Source organism: Gordionus sp. m RMFG-2023, chromosome 5 (genome assembly GCF_954871325.1).
Source record: "Gordionus sp. m RMFG-2023 chromosome 5, tfGorSpeb1-WG-v2, whole genome shotgun sequence".
Classification (NCBI taxonomy): domain Eukaryota; kingdom Metazoa; phylum Nematomorpha; class Gordioida; order Chordodea; family Parachordodidae; genus Gordionus; species Gordionus sp. m RMFG-2023.
The window spans coordinates 21,546,865-21,565,474 of NC_088779.1; the positions used below are offsets into that span (position 1 = coordinate 21,546,865).

The following is an 18,610-nucleotide window of genomic DNA, read 5'->3' on the forward strand; positions in this document are numbered from 1 at the left end:
ATTTACAAACCACTGCAAAAATTTACTTAACACTCAAATTCAGAGACAAAAGAACCTTTGAGTAGGTCATTGTAGGATTTGTGGGATTTGTGGTTTTCAGTTATTTTATATATTGTAATTGTACACCTACAAATAAACTTAGTAAACTATATTTATCTAAGGGTTTGGCAGTAACGCGATGAATTTAAAATAAAATACCATTTTGTATTTGAATATTTTAGTAAATCGTAAACTATATTTATCTCAGGGTTAGGCAGTAGAGCGATGAATTTAAAATAATATAAATATTTTAGGAAAGTATTTAGTATTTTATACGATTTCACACACAATTTTCAAACGAATACAAATACTTTTTTATTAAAAAATTTAAATCCATATTTAATTATTTAAGTATTTGGCGAAAAAATTAACATCTTCCATTTAAAATTATATTTTATTTTTAAAATGAGTTTTACCGAAAGCAAAAATACGATTATTTTTGAAGATGAGGAAGATATATTAATAGAAGAAAAGGAGTTTTTATATTAAACTATTATACTTATATAGATATTTTGCATGAATTCTGTGATAACAACATCCTCCCAAATTAATTTGACAATTTTGAATGAAAAATTTTAAAATATCATCAATAGTTAAAATATTTGCTCAATTAAAAATAAAACCAAAATCATAAATGGAGCGATTACATCCTGCAGCAATTTATTATATTCATCTTAAAACGGTGATATTAATTATATAATAAAATTATTATATATTTTATGTGTTATGCAACTGTTGCAACAATAGATTAATTATTTATAACGCAGATATTTGATAATTTTGGAAAATGGTTAGTAATCAAATTATTATTTAAGTTTAAAAAAAATTGATAGTATGGCCATAAAAAAATCGACTTGTTAAATGTAATCGTCAAAGTATTTGTATTTAATTACTTTTTTTGAAAATACTTTGTAAGTATTTATATTTAAAATACATTTTTTCTCAAAACGTATTTGTATTTATATTCAAATACTTTTTTGGAGTGTATTTTCGACTTTTTTTTAAAAATTTGCCCAACCATAATTTATCTACAAAATCAATTTATCCTTATATATGATCCGACAGGTGGATATTGATAAATAAATTAATATCCATAATGAACCTAATTTTATTAAAGTGTTTAAAATATTTGAATGTTATAGGATTTTTAAATCGCGCATGAAATCTAAAAATACACATGAGTATTCAGTATTCAATACATTCTATTATAAAGTATCCATTATACATATTTCATATCCATATCATACTATTGAGCTTTGGAAAAAAAAAAAATTACAAAAATCAAAATTTATTTTTATTATGATACAGAAAAGTAGAGGAAAAAAAATTAAATATACATCAATGAAATACAAATAAAATTAGATATAAATATTTAATAAAAAAGTTTTCTGTCAAATCTTGTTATCTCTTTTATTTGTCGCCATTTACAATTCCACTTTCTCCGTCTTTTTAGGTAGGATGGCATCTCCCTCTATTTTCACGTCTGATAAATCAATTTCTTCTTCCAATTCCAGCTAAATATATTTTTTAAAAAAATTTTTACAAACTACTAAATGGTCTATAAGTACATTCGAATCTAATTCAATAGTACATAATATTTTTATCTCTAACATTTCTGTTATAAAAAACCTATTTCGCCCATTTTCCAAAAACGTTTGTCAATATTATAGCCAAATGAAAATACGCTTAAGATCTGGCCCAAAAAAATAGCATAAAAGTTTGGCCCTTTCGTAGAGAAATCTCGAGATTTAAGTAATTTTTTGGCTAAAATATTGATCAAATCTGCAAAATTGAAGTTTTAAAAACGTTATTTATGATTAAATCATATTTTAAAAACATTTTCGTTACTGATGTTAATTTGGTATTATAAAAAAGATTTTCCTAAATGATTTAGTATAATCTTTATTGAGAGTTCTTCAAATATAAGGTAAATAAATTAATAGAAGAAAGAAAAAAATTTGCTAGAAAAAAAACTAGCATAAAAACATTTATTATAAATAACGAATATCAAAAACATTAAAATGAAAATTTATATTGGAAGACTAGCTGAGATTCAAGGTAAATATATACAAATATATTATATTTAATATACACTATTAACATTATTGAGCAGTTGATTAGGTTTTAAATAAAGTATGTCATATGAATCTTAGATAATATTTGATATAATCATTAAATTAATTAAGTATTATAATGCATTTTTTTGTAAACGAGATTAAACGATTCCAATATAATATAAAATGTGTTCGATTTTTAATTAAATTGTCAAAAAGTCTAAAAATATCCGCCGCGATCTGGAATTAAAATTTTCGGCCTTCTCGGCAGCATCGACATTTCCTCCAGACGGTTCTTCGCCATTTTCGTTAACTCTCTCATCGAAATTTCCTTCCTCCCCTTCCGTTCCCCCAAAATATTCTTCCTCTTCCCCGGGTAAAAAGGAATTTATATCCATTACATTGGGACCAAGCCTAGGCCGAATAAGGTTTTCGAATTGAATGGTCCCGAAATCCAAACTACCCATTAATTTCGTTTTTAACATGAGCTTGAGCAAATGAAGTGGGAAGGGGCAAGAAGGGAGAGAAGGAAATTTAATTTTAAGAATGATAAAATTGTCTTTATAAAAGTCAAATGCAGAACTGGGCCTGCGACGATAAGAGAATTGTAAGCTTGATAAGTTATTATGTTGGAATCAAAATAGGGGAGAGGATGAGTGAAATTAAATTTATAATTTTTAAAAAATATTATCATTAAAAGTATAAAGATTATTTTTCCCCCAATTTAATTTTATTTTTAAAATGGCTATCTTGAGCATTTATTTCAATCATTCATACATAAAAACTAAAAGTCTCTGAGGCCGTGTTGCTCAGATTATTTCTGAAACTTATTTCTGTTTAGCCTAAGCTAATCAGCCTTTGAGGTATGACCTATTCTGGTTTGTTTTATGTTTGCGTACATTATATTAATATTAAGTTATTTATATATTTTCTCAATACAAATAAAACAAAGACAGATCATAATAGCATCTTTCTTTTTAGGTTGTTTAATGTAAGTTATATAGAGGGCTAAACAGATGGCTTTTTAGAAAATAATCTGAGAGTTAAACACGGCCTGATAGCTTAATATAAAGCTAAAAGGCCCAGTCTAATATAATCCTAAAATAAGCGTGTAAATCAATAGATCATGTATATTATAAAACAATCATTTGATTATTATTACCTTCCCGTCTTGTCCATCCCAAGGAGATAATTTCTTAATGTCCGAAAATTCTTTTTCCCTAACTGGAGCTGACGTTCCAGCTTTCCCATAATTGATATCCCTTCATTGGTAATTTAAAATATTTTTAAAAAATAAACATTAAACTAAGGGTACGTTAAAACTCAAAAAAAAATCAATAAGTTCACGCAGTTATGGCCCTTAACTGTCCAAAGATAATGATGCTTTGATTATTTTTCTTAAGTTTAAACGTACCCAAGATATATAATAAAAATTTGTTATTGCTTAAATGAGTTAATTGTTTATTAATATTTTTAAAAAAAAATAATATTAAGCAACACAGCAAAACTCACATGAAAAACGTATAAAATTTTTATACAAGCATTAAAGTATTAGTACGGAAGTTTAGAGTGTATAAACGATCAGTCAAAAGGTGTCCATAACACGAAAAAAAAAATCCCTTATTTTTTATTTATTCTTCACTACTTTTATCACAAATTTGAGATGTAATCAATCATGAACTAATATCCATCAAGCAATTTATTGCATGACACATATTATACTGAAAGGCCAAAAATTAGAAAAGTTTCGATAAATATAAATTGCTTTAAAAAACCTCACAAATTCCCTGATTCCAGCTTCGCTAAACGGCCCTCTTAGAACGGTATATATCTTCTTCTTGGTATTGACGGCCGCCATAGCCTTATAAAAAAATATATATTATTTTTAATTGACTTCCGAAATTGATCGAATCATTTCAATATATAATAGAACACATTAAAAAAAGTTTAAGTTAAGTTACGATATACAGTATTATTAACTAGCTCATAGTTCCCAGGAATCTAATAATTTATGATATCTTACCGGTGGTTTAAACCATCACGTTGCTTAGGACCTATTACAAGTGGGTTAAATTGTTAAAAATTATACTGTTTGTAAGTGTAATTGTAAAAAATTTATAACTGGATATCCGAATCCTCCTATATCCAAAGCTCTTTCGATCTCGGGTTGTTGTCCGGCTTCTGTCCATAGCCATCTATAATTTATTCAAGTGAAAATATTCAGATTAATCATAGGTCAACAAAAAAAAATTGACTCGTAAAAAATTTCAAGTTTTTTTTAAAATGGTTATTAAAAAAGAAAGAAAAATATTGAATATTGTGCAATATTAGGACGCAGTCATTACAGCATTTATAAATAAATATCTATTAGAATTTGCGAAAAACTTCTTGATAAAATAATTAAATGAGAGGCATTCCCATAAACAATTTTGCGGGACAGAATATTACTTATTATTGACCAAATTTTAAGTTCTCATTATAAAAAAATCATGCTTATGCCTATTATACTACATAATCATGAACTCTTTAACTCTCGTTCTCGGTACAACCTTAGCATCATAGGCTGATTAAATCATCATTATTTATGTAATAGTCTCATTTAATAAAAATAACATCTAACATTAACTTTATTTTATTTACGTAAGATTTAGCTTTTTCTTCCCTCTTGCCTAAGATGACAATAAATTTATTGCTTATAAATAATTACCCGAGCATAGACTTCTTGAATTCGCCCCCAAGTTGGGTGAGGGTATCAATATAGGCATTACGGCACTGGGATTGACAGTCGAGGATGTTTGGAAGGAAGGATATGATGCACAGTTTGTTTTTATCACAAGCAGCTTTCAGCAGTTCTTCGTTAATTATCTGAAGAAATAGTTTGTTATGTGTGTTTAGATACTCATTCGTAAAAGACAAATCACGTTGTAAACCTATCATAATTCTCTTAATAATGCTTCATGAGAAGTCTTTCACAATAGACATAAATACAATTAGTATTTATAATAATTTTATTAATATGGATTGCTAAAGAAAAAGAAGTCCTTGTATTATCTTGTTAATAGGATAAGTATAAAAAATAGTGTTCTTTAAGTATAAAAAAGAAAATTCAAGTTCTAATTTCTATACAAAAATATATATTTGTTGCGGCATTCTCTATTTCTTAAAAATGGCGCATACAATATACCTGTTTAACTTCTGGCGCAGGTTGATTATCCGCCAATTTATCATTGACCCATGTTACGATATCCGCTGCACGGCGACCACCATCGTAATCCTGGGGTTCTACCTCGACGCCTGGTCTAGTGGGGACAAACATTTTTATAGTAGGATAACCTTGAACCTGTAAAATACGGTAAATCATTTATCTTTATGATTAAATAAAAAGTGCTATATTTAACCCAAAGACTCAAGATCTTGCAAAATACGTTATTTACATGATATGAATAAAACAATTAAAATCTGAAAATATGGATTCGACCCGATTGTTCCAAACACTCAGTTTATAAAATAGAAATTTATCCAGGATTTAGAATAAAATTCGATTGAACTTTTTATTAAAAATTTGAATATCTTTTTTAAGGTAAAATATTTTTGTAAAATTTTTAAAAATGTCCAATCAAAAGTTATGAGATTTGGTTAAAGAGTAAAGTATCGAAAATAAATCCTTTAAAACCTTATATTTTCCGGCAATAAGAGGATGCTGAGTTGCATCGAGAGCCGCCAGCTTCACTGCTTTGCCTTTGAGAGTATTAGCGGCACTGGCCCACTCCGGAGCTAGTTGCTTGCAATGACCACACCAGGGGGCGTAAAATTCTACTAGCCAAAAATCGCCAGATTGATCGTTGAAAATTTTGTCCGCGAAATTGGCATCCGTTAAGGTTACAACGTTCTGAGGGTAAATAATTTGAGGTACACAAAATAAAAGTTTATCATAGTATATAAATGATTAGCAAAATAGTAATTGTTTTTAGGATTAAGAGTTTCATACTATGTTATGTAAATAAGAAAATTCGAAAAAATGTTTATTTTCAGTTAGGGATATGACCCATTAAAGTACCTAATGGGTTCAATTCAAAGTCAGGGCCCTCCCCAATCCAAAAATGTTTGCACGATGCATATATAATGTATAATTTGTTTTTAAATATATGGGTAATTATTTATTGCTTTATTTTATTATTAAATATTATGTTGCAATAATTATTTTGTCTGCAATATAATTCATTTATTGTGTATTTATTTTATGCATTCCCGAAAAAATTTGGGTTCATAAAAAATCACAAAGAAATTTTAGGTAAAATTTGATCAAAAAGTTTGTTTCTAAGCCATCTCAAAAAAAAGAGCCTCAAAAGATCAAAAATTTGTGAAGATTTGTTTATTTATAACTAAAATGTTTATATAACAACTATAAAAAAATCATTTAAGTTAATTTCAAATTTCAAACAATTCGACCTTTTACTTCCCAACTGTTTGGAATCTAACAATAAGTCTTCGAACACATGCATGATGTTCCTTAAGACACAAAACAAATGCAATTTCCCAACGCACCAAAACAACAACCCGATTAAAGAACAACCCAAGTGCAGTGTGGGGTCAATCGTATGCCCAGCATATAGAGAAACGTATTATCTATCAATTGCCCGGCTCAAATGAATACTCAAAGTATAGCAACGAAGAACAATCGTTAAAGCATTAAAATTTATGGAAAAAATGAAACAACTTATACATGCCTAAATGGTAACCTTGACATAAAATAAAGTCCCGGCCCAAATTGCTACTGGTATGGTGAGAAAAAGGGATGGCCGAGATTAATAAATTCGCGAATAATTAATCGATTTGATGATTTTATATGTTAATAAATCAATAAAATGTGTACATTCATAAAAGTGTCTAATGATTGTTTTTAAAAAAAATCGGATTTAATTTAAAATATAAATAGTTTAAAATAAATATTTATAAAAATAATTATATATAAAATAGATAAATTGAAATGTCTAACTTAATATTAAAAGTAAAGATTAAGGTAAACCTGTTCCAAAATAACGAAATAATAATTTATTTTAAAATAAAATATATATAAAAAAATAGTGTTATAAAATAACTTTCATTTTGGTATATAAAAGAAAACACTTTTTGTTTTAAGATATAAAAATAAGTACCTTTTTAAAAATTCTAATCACTTTATCCAATACATTTTATTTACCATCTTTGCATTATTTCTTAGATTTTATATTATGCTATCATTTTTTTGCCTTATGCTATTTATATTATTTGCTATATTGATAGCTTATATTTTATTCGCAATTTTACTCTTTAGCAACTAAGTCAAATTATCTTTGTGTAACATAGATATATGTATATTTTTAAAAAAACTCAATATATTATGAATTTATATATGTTTTGTTGAATACTTGTGATATTTAAATTGCATTTTTAAATAAATATTTGATATAATCATTAAAATAAAGTTACGAAATATAAAGAAATGTATATATTATATTTAAAGTTCGTAAAACGAATCTAAAATTTTTAGGCAAAAATTCGGAGTCAAAGGCTACAAATTTTTTTTAAAAAATTGGATATATTCTACTCCTCAAACAAAAACAAAAAAAGAATTCAACAAAAAAAAATCATAAATCGATAATAAAAAATATAATTTTTTGCTTTTTATTAATATAAATTAAATTATACCGTCTCATCTGATTCAGCTCCGTCAGACTTTTTAGATCTAGACTTGCTTTTTCCTCCCAGCCTAGAGTTGACCAAATCTTTCAATTGCCTAAAGCTTTCATCAATCAAGCCTTGAGAAGTTCTGGGACCTGAAAATAATTTAATTGACATTACTTTTTTACAAGATTTTAAAATTTGTAGAACATTGCAAAATTATGTTCTTCCATTCATATAATAATACTATGGTGTCCCGATGGCTGATTTAGTGTTGTTAAATAGTTCGATTTGAGCCGATTTTTAAAAACGGCTAACTCTAACTCAATATTTTAGCCAGGTAATATTGTATAAGCTTTGAGATTTCGCTAATAGATTTACAAACCTTTGTGGCATCTAGCCAAAATTTTCAGGATTGCGTTAATAATTTTCTAGATAAAATATTGAGTTAGCCGTTTAAAAAATCGGCTCAAATGAGCCAATTAACAACACTATATATACTAAATAACTGACATATAATTCGTATTGGGATATGGAATCCATGGGAGGACACAATTTTAAAAATCTGATTTACTGATAAATTTATTCCAGCACATGTAGTTATCTATCCTATAAATATCAGATATTCGCCATGAACTCTTGAGTATTTTTTGATTTACACAAAATATTTTATAAGAGTAATTTGAAAGTTTAAAGCAAAAGTGTCCGAAAATTACATTAGGGATATTCTATTCATGCTCAAATCCATTACCCGTCAAATCAGATTTTTCAAATTAAAATTGAGAGATCCCGAAACCCCAAAATTCTTATGCTTCAATGGTCTAAGTTTTTATCAATTTTTATTAATTGAAAGGCCTGGTACTGCTCAAATCGTATTTTAGCATGAATAAAGTACTAGCATGTGAATTTAAGATAATTCTGCCATGAAAATTTAAATGAAAAATCTGTACATGTATAAATTAAAGTAAAATAGGATTAGTTCAAGTTCTGGGAAATATTGTCTAAAATTCATAGGGTATAGGTGCTCTATAATGCTAGAATAAATTCAGGTAACACTAAATGTTTTTTTAAGTTTGTTAAAAACCCAAATTCACTAAACCGGGCTTATAACAGACTTTTTAGAAACCGCTGCTCAGTTTTTGTTTTTTTTAAAATTTGGTTTAGACCAAAAATTATATATGGTACTTTTCAATAATTATTTACGAGCAATCGAAACCTGAATAATCAATGGGTTCCTTAATATCGCTGCGAAATATTTTAATAGTAGGAAAGCCGCGTATATTGTATTGACTGGCAAGGTCTTTGTTATTTTCGACGTCCGAATCCAAGGCTCCTACTTGAATGATTCCCTAAATTTGGGGTTAAAGAGATATATGATTGATAATAAAATATAAGTCATATCTCTAAAGAATACACTAAAAAGCAAAATTCTTATTTTGTAACTGAAAAATAATATTATTTTAGATGATTGCTCCATTTTTTTAATAATTTCTTTACTCGTTAATATTTATGGTTTTATAACGTTGGATATCATATACTATATTTCAAATCTGATAGATAGCATATCTACACTATATATAACATTTACTTTAAAAGCGGATGCAAATTTCTTGTAATCCGGCGCCAAACTTTGACAATGTCCGCACCTATCACGTTTAAATATATAAAGGTGTTAAGATTTGTTTGAGTAAAGAGTGTAATCCTGCATTCCCAGTTAGCGCGAGTTTGCGATAACACCGTGAATTTGCGTTGACTGTGCATGCAGGATAGGCATAGTTTAAAAAAAATAGCCCCCATAAATTTCATTGAAGGTCTTTAGGTCAATTTATTGTAGTAATTGAAAATATCTTTGGGGGCCAGAAATATGCTAGATTTAATTCCCGGCTAAAGAAATTATCAGGAGTAATTTCTTTTCTGCACAAGAGTAAAAAAAATTATCCGCCCAAAATAGATGTGTCTCAATGAATGAAGCTTAATATTACTATTAATAAAAAATATAAAAAATTTTTTTAAAAAAGTGAAACCGCTTATTTACCCATGTAGTCATTTTAACGGATGGCTGCTTTAATTTAAAAAAAAAATTTAAACACCTGAGGTTCCAAAATAATAAATTAGATTTCAACAGATTTTTAAATTATATCAATTGAAAGCTTAATATTCATTATCGGTCATATTTTCAATTTATTCTCTTTGAAAGAATTTGCAAAATAGAGCCAAAATTATTCAAAATAACAAAATTCTGCTTAAGAAACGAATTTTTTTTTTCAACTTCACGCTGGACATAAAGTTTTGACTTCTCCTAGTCTTTGCGCAGTTTGAGTTAAATATGAAAGATGCTTTAGAATAATAGAATAATACATGTAAGGTATTATAGATATAGAATTCGGTATTATTCTATTCCCTGTACCTGGACACCACTTCCTAATTTTAAGCAAACTTAGCCTTGTTTAATCATAAGCCTAGTTTGTAATTTCAATATAATATTAATGTTTTGATAAAAATTTTAATAAAATATACATAAATTATAAATTTTGAAGATAAAAATATTAAATTACAATAAGGTACATATAGGTGAATAATGTAGGTTAAGTTATGCATTTTTCTATTTTATATATTATTTGAAATTAATATGTATTTTAAGATTATAGGGCAAGGAATTTAATTCAGTTATGAATTTTATTTGAAGATATTCCAGGCCCCTTAAACTGGCCCGAAATATTTATTTTCAATAATGTTTTTAAGTTTGACTAAACCAATTCACAAAAAATGAAACAAAACAATTTTTAATGTAAATTGCAGAAAATTATTGTGGTAGGGTTGAAACGAACTTTTGATAAAAAAAAATTATTTTCAGTTTTAAGGATTCAAAACAATCTTTGAATTATATTTTTTAATAAATCCCCTTATATATTAGCTCTTTTTTATTCTCCTCAACACTTAAAACTAGGGATGTACCGATATTTTTTATCGGATCGGATTGGGCCGATATTTCACCCATTTTAAAATATCGACCATCGGCCTATTAAAAAATTTTCCGATCCGATATAAAATGGCGTCTTTAACAAAAATAAAATGTTATAAAATTTTTAAAAAGGTTATATCTAAAATCATTTATTTTTATAAATAAAATCAAAATCCATTTTTATGTATATTTTTTTAAATAATAATAATTAATTAATAAACATTCTGTCATATTGTTTTTTTTGCGCATTCTGTTTATAAAGTGTGCGATAATCTCTTCAGAATATGTTTTTAATGAAGCTGGTGATATTGACAGTCACCATAGCTGTTAGCTGACCTCTGATATTGGAAATTTTGGTATTTCTAAAAAGAAATCTTCGATATATTAATGTTAAATATTATTTTAAATATTTATTTCAAATTTAATAATATATTTGTTTATTACTTATTATATAAAAGTGATTATACAATAAAAATATTATATATACTTTTAGAATTGCAATCGAATCGAATATAATAACTGATCATTATAATATATTTTAATGACATAAGTTATGGTATAGTTAAATTATAGATGTTACACTAATAAAAAGTATATTAAAAATTAAAACCATTGGTATCTATAAAGAATACAAAATTAGATCTGATATCGGATCGGTAATTGACCGATATCAATTTAATATCGGGAATATCGGATCGGAATCCAAAAAGTGGTATCGGTACACCCCTACTTAAAACTTTGGACACCCTTGATTTTCCTCCAGCGAGTTATTACAAATTAGTTCGCTATATTTCCCTTTAAAAACAGGTAGTGAAATACAAGCCAAATTATTAAAAATATAACAATATTTTTAGAATTCCGGGTCTGGCCAAAAAATTATCAAAAATAAAAATCCAAGTCAATTCAAGGCTGGGTAAAATGAAAAAAAAATCAAAAGATGGTATAAAATTTAGACATTGGGAAGGTCTCTGATTATTGGAATACAAAAATCTATTTAAAAAAATATATTGCTTGCATATTCTCAAAATCTGCTGAAGAAGATCAGCATTTTTAGCTTCTATTTGATGCTCATATCTATCTTTATTAAATTTATGCATATGATTCTAGGAGTGTACGTTGTCAAAAAAAACCTGTGCTTATGGGAGGAACCATTGAGCTCAAGATGTCTGTAAAATTTTATGAAACATCAGACTTAATTATGTGGATAAAAAAATTCGTCTATTTTTAGAATTAAATTTTTAATATCCCCAGGTTAGTTTATAAATAATAAGCCACAAAGACAGTAAAATTTCTTGTGATTGACATTGAAACTAATAAATTATCTATTTCTATTCCATTAATTAACAATTTGTTTTATGTTACTTAAATAATTACATTTAAAAAAATTTTTCTTTTAGTTACCCGTGGAAACTAAAATTAAAAATAGCCCTTACCCATATAGTAAGGTGCCAAGTATAGCAGACCACATTTGAAACTGATATATTTCACTCAAATTAGCATTTTAGCTTTGATATTTCTAATACTTATATCGATAACATCAAATTAATTAAAATTATAAATTTTGAAGATTTAATTATAAATAACATGTTTATTTGTAAAGGTAGTCAAAAAATTTATTTGTATAGAATTTTTTTATTTTTATTTAAAAAATTCAATAAAAAAACATATTTTTAAAAACTACTAGCTCAATATTTTAGCAAAAAAATATTGGTAACCCTAATGATTTTGCTCATAGACAAAAAAATTGGATATCTATTAATGAAATTTCGAGGTTTAGGTAACATTATTTATAAAAATGATTTATTAAGAATCATTTTTAAATATATTAACTCTAACTCAGCCTATCACTATCAAATTAATTAACCATAAACCATATCCCTTCTCTAAATTTTGATAATCGTTGATTATTTTGAAAGTGAATTATTTTGTAGTTAAATAATAATATTTTTATTTAAATAATAATGCACAACACCTTGGTTCTCAATTTGTATGATGCTAGAACGATTTTTAAGTTTGAAAGATTTCTGTAATGATTTAATAAAGGAGCATGTGAAGTCATTTTGTCGGAAGATGATTGGAACTAAATAAAGGACCTTACTAGTGTATTTGTTCTTTTAAAAATAACAATATTAAGATTACAATCAGAATTTTTATGGCAAGATGCTGATTAGATTTAGAAAAATTTACAGTCCTCTTTATACGAAATATTAGAAAACATGAAAATTAGAGAGCAATAATATTTGCAAAATAGTGTTGTGTACGTACGCTTCTATATATTTATATTTAGACCCTCGATATTAAGTTTTATTGTATATTGAGCAAAAACAAATGGTTAAAGACCATCTTGAGGATTTGTGGCATACACAAAACTCCATTATTTACAATATATTAGAGTCTAATACAATACCTACTGGTTGTAGTGATAATAATAAACATTGATGATCTTGAAATTTTACTTTTAGATAGAGAAAAAAAAACAAATATCATCAGATAGAAAGCAGAATCATAAAATGCCTATTGCATCTTTAATTGTCAGAAGTTAAGAGAATACATAATTTATGTATTATAAAGATAATTATCAATTTTAGGTAAGTTAGAATGTGGATTTTTATCTTTGAAATATATAATGTCATATCTAATTAATGTGGAGATCTCAAGGATGATATTTTATAAGATATTATGATTGTGTAATTGAATAAAACATTTAAAATATAAATTATTTCATTTGTAAATTATAAATGTGTATATATTGAAGTATAATAATAAATGAATGAAAAAAATTATATTTTTATTAATTATTTTTATGTACCCTGGACATGGGTCCTTTTTAAGTTTTATTCCTGTACCCGAACCCGGACCCTTTTATTTTGTTGAAGGGTTCACATCCCTGCTTTCTATGCTATAATATACCACTAAAGTGTTACATATAATAGTTTTAGGTTATGCTTTAGCATGCTATTTATTATGTAAGTGCTTACACTTCTTCAGTTAAGTCATAGCCTTAAGTTGTGATAATATTTAGATTCAAAATTTTTTTAATTTAAGATATATCATTTAAAATAAATTTGGATTATTAAATGTATTATTGATATCTGTGGATATTTATAGTTATATTCAAATTTTATAAAAATTAGTTTTACATTTTAAATTATAGTTGCATGTGCATGTAGTGCAATTTACAATTTTGAAAAAAATAACAAAAAATTCCTTAAAAATCAAGTAACTAGTTGAAAAAAAAACTAGTTTAATTTGTAATTAATGCATATAACAAGACATTAAGTACAATAATTAACTATTAAAAATTATAATTAAGACAATGTCAAGTAAATAAATTAACAAAAAAACGGGGTAATTATGTGAATGCTTACCATGGTGCATAAAATTCAACGAAACATACTCCATCACAGCCTATAATTTTGTTGTTAAAATTACCATTATTTAATTCTATCACGTCATCATTAGAGTCATACAAACATGAAATTTGATAGATAAGCCCAAATGTGAACGCTAATAAAAAATTATATACTAAATAATAAAATATAGTTGTTTGTTACTTAGAATTATTGAACTTTTCATCTTTTAAATTTTAGAAGTTCCTTTTTAATTTTTTTTTAAAATAAAAACACGTGTTTAAAAATGCGTGTTTCGAAATAATTTGAGTATTCTATCACGACAAATGCCCTAAATTTTATGTACAATTAAATACCTATCAATTAAAATCCTAATAATAACAAATGCCAATATCCGATAATTCCCCCTCCTCGGCGACACTGACCTTAACAATCTCAGGTGGCTCAACTAAAAATTTTGAGGGACTTCATTAATTCACAAGATCTAGCCATGGAGGTGGGGGGGGGGGGGGGGGGCAAAAAAATTTTTGCCCCCAAACCTGGCTCCCAGAAAATTTTAAAAATAAATTTTAAATATTTATTCAAAAAACATGTCTTGTTTGTAAATTTCTTCCTATCCATTTTTATCCAATAATAAATTATCATTCATTCATATTTTATCATTTTCATGTATGTTTGTGTCAATGATATTATGATTAGTTTGTGTATAACATTATATAGGCACTTAATTATAACTTTTAAATTGTACTTATTTCAATGATAATTATTTTATTTATTATGGTTCAATCACAATATTATTATCTTTTGAAGGTCTCTGATATAGATCTGGGTGCAAATAATAAAAAACCGCGATTTTCTGAAGCTAATCAAATGGTTACTCGAGGCTTGATGTCATAAGCGTAGCCAGGGGGGGGGGCAAATTGAAATCTCCCCCTTCAGAAATTTATCACCTATTGTGAATATCATTATAAGCTAATAAAAAATATCTCTCTAAGTCCTCCCCCCACTCTCTGACCCCCAAAAATAGATGCATATATCTTAAACAATTTGAAAGAAAGAATGTAAAAGTTAATATTTTTTTTATAAAACTATTCATCATAATTTATGCATTTTTGGGAAAAGGCATTTATATATGAAAAAAAGTGAACCAAATGTTTTTTAAGAATATGGAATATAAGCCAAAGATAAATTTATATAATTATTAATAATAGATCCATAAAATTATTATATAATATATCAAATATAATATATCAAATATAATATATCAAATATAATATATCAAATATAATATATCAAATATAATATATCAAATATAATATATCAAATATAATATATCAAATATAATATATCAAATATAATATATCAAATATAATATATCAAATATAATATATCAAATATAATATATCAAATATAATATACAAATATAATATATCAAATATAATATATCAAATATAATATATCAAATATAAAATATAATATATCAAATATAATATATCAAATATAATATATCAAATATAATATATCAAATATAATATATCAAATATAATATATCAAATATAATATATCAAATATAATATATCAAATATAATATAACAAATATAATATATCAAATATAATATATCAAATATAATATATCAAATATAATATATCAAATATAATATATCAAATATAATATATCAATAATATATCAAATATAATATATCAAATATAATATATCAAATATAATATATCAAATATAATATATCAAATATAATATATCAAATATAATATATCAAATATAATATATCAAATATAATATATCAAATATAATATATCAAATATAATATATCAAATATAATATATCAAATATAATATATCAAATATAATATATCAAATATAATATATCAAATATAATATATCAAATATAATATATCAAATTAAATAATATATACAAATATAATATATCAAATATAATATATCAAATATAATATATCAAATATAATATATCAAATATAATATATCAAATATAATATATCAAATATAATATATCAAATATAATATATCTATAATATAATATATCAAATATAATATATCAAATATAATATATCAAATATAATATATCAAATATAATATATCAAATATAATATATCAAATATAATATATCAAATATAATATATCAAATATAATATATCAAATATAATATATCAAATATAATATATCAAATATAATATATCAAATATAATATATCAAATATAATATATCAAATATAATATATCAAATATAATATATCAAATATAATATATCAAATATAATATATCAAATATAATATATCAAATATAATATATCAAATATAATATATCAAATATAATATATCAAATATAATATATCAAATATAATATATCAAATATAATATATCAAATATAATATATCAAATATAATATATCAAATATAATATATCAAATATAATATATCAAATATAATATATCAAATATAATATATCAAATATAATATATCAAATATAATATATCAAATATAATATATCAAATATAATATATCAAATATAATATATCAAATATAATATATCAAATATAATATATCAAATATAATATATCAAATATAATATATCAAATATAATATATCAAATATAATATATCAAATATAATATATCAAATATAATATATCAAATATAATATATCAAATATAATATATCAAATATAATATATCAAATATAATATATCAAATATAATATATCAAATATAATATATCAAATATAATATATCAAATATAATATATCAAATATAATATATCAAATATAATATATCAAATATAATATATCAAATATAATATATCAAATATAATATATCAAATATAATATATCAAATATAATGTATCAAATATAATATATCAAATATAATATATCAAATATAATATATCAAATATAATATATCAAATATAATATAATATATCAAATATAATATATCAATATATCAAATATAATATATCAAATATAATATATCAAATATAATATATCAAATATAATATATCAAATATAATATATCAAATATAATATATCAAATATAATATATCAAATATAATATATCAAATATAATATATCAAATATAATATATCAATATATAATATATCAAATATAATATATCAAATATAATATATCAAATATAATATATCAAATATAATATATCAAATATAATATATCAAATATAATTTTTTATAAAGTGAGTAATTTTAATTTATTTATTTTAATAAAAGTAAAATATAATTATAAAACTATTGATAAAATTAAATCATAAATTAAATAAAAAAATTAAAGCACAATACAAACAGTGGAATATTATATGTCGTAGATTTACAGTATATCTAATTTTATCAATTATCATATAATAATTAAATAATTTTTACCGATATAGCGAATTATATATATTACTGAAAACTATAAAATACTGATAAGGACATCAGAAAATAACTTTTAAAGACATTGTGGGATGAATAATATGAAGATTATTTTTTAATATCATTTTTTATTTAAAATAAATAGATGTAGTTAAATAATTTAATGCATATTGTTGCTATATTTATTATCAAGAGCATTGATAGAAAGAATTGAGGACGATTGTATTGAATAACTACGGAAGATTGAAGGTTAAGAATATATCATCAATTGTAGAATGTGGAATCCGTGAAGATTAGGAATATTAATAATTAAGTTCTTTATTTTCAACTAAGATCAAATAAAAACAAAAGGTGAAAGTAATCATGATCATTTAAGTATATATACAAATATAACATCAATTTAATATTAAATAAAAATCATTGTATAACTTTTCAAAACATCAATTTAATGTTAAATATAATATAATATAATATATCGTTTTAAGCCTTAAGTTTTCTACAATACAAAATCCATTAATAAACATTGTTACTTGTATTTAACAAATATTAACTGTAATATATTTTCTAACAGTCAAATATGTCTGTAAAAGTGGAATTTTACCTAATATTTTGTAACCAATTCTATATAATAGAGGAATATCAATACGTCTACTTACTTTTTATAAATAAATTTCTTATACTTGTTTGGAATAATTATTACCATGCTTTTATATTAATGTATATACAACTAATTTATTATATTTTATATAAACTAATATAAATATATTCCATTATTCGCTTTTTTATTAAAAATACCCTCCTCTCTTTTAAAAATATTTTATGACTATATATAGACTAAGGTAACCCGCAGAAGGCCCGCCCAAATGGGGTGGGGCAAAGTCCCCAGAAATTTTTTAATTCCTTCCCCCCTTTAGGAAAATTCTGGCTACGCCTATGCTTGATGTATATATCAAATCTAAGGAAACAGATTAATACCGATCCGTAAATATTTATTAAAATAAAAAAGGTTCTTATTAAATTTTTATAAAATTTGGTAATTATTGTGCAGTGTTGCTAAATAGCATGATTTGAGCCGATTTTTAAAAATGGTCGTATTAAAATCTTAGACAAAATAATATTATCTAAGCCCGATATAACCAGTTATTTAAAACAGCGGT

The 18,610-nt window shown here is 24.1% G+C and overlaps 1 protein-coding gene across 2 annotated transcripts; it reads right to left on the bottom strand.

The window, feature by feature from the left end:
- Positions 1-1,241: 1,241 nt before the first annotated feature.
- On the bottom strand, positions 1,242-14,351 carry LOC135929279 (protein disulfide-isomerase A6 homolog). Of its 2 annotated transcripts, none has more exons than XM_065465791.1 (12): positions 14,271-14,351; positions 14,085-14,223; positions 9,343-9,400; positions 8,971-9,103; positions 7,782-7,909; positions 5,767-5,982; positions 5,278-5,433; positions 4,801-4,958; positions 4,216-4,288; positions 3,869-3,954; positions 3,256-3,355; positions 1,242-1,553 (listed from the first exon to the last, which is right to left on the bottom strand). In XM_065465791.1, exons 1-12 carry the CDS (start codon positions 14,290-14,292, stop codon positions 1,464-1,466), a joined length of 1,359 nt encoding a protein of 452 aa, XP_065321863.1. In that variant the 5' UTR covers positions 14,293-14,351; the 3' UTR covers positions 1,242-1,463. The 2 variants fall into 2 exon arrangements, with proteins under 2 accessions (XP_065321863.1, XP_065321862.1); XM_065465790.1 differs by lacking the exon at positions 1,242-1,553 and adding an exon at positions 2,176-2,581.
- Positions 14,352-18,610: the final 4,259 nt, after the last annotated feature.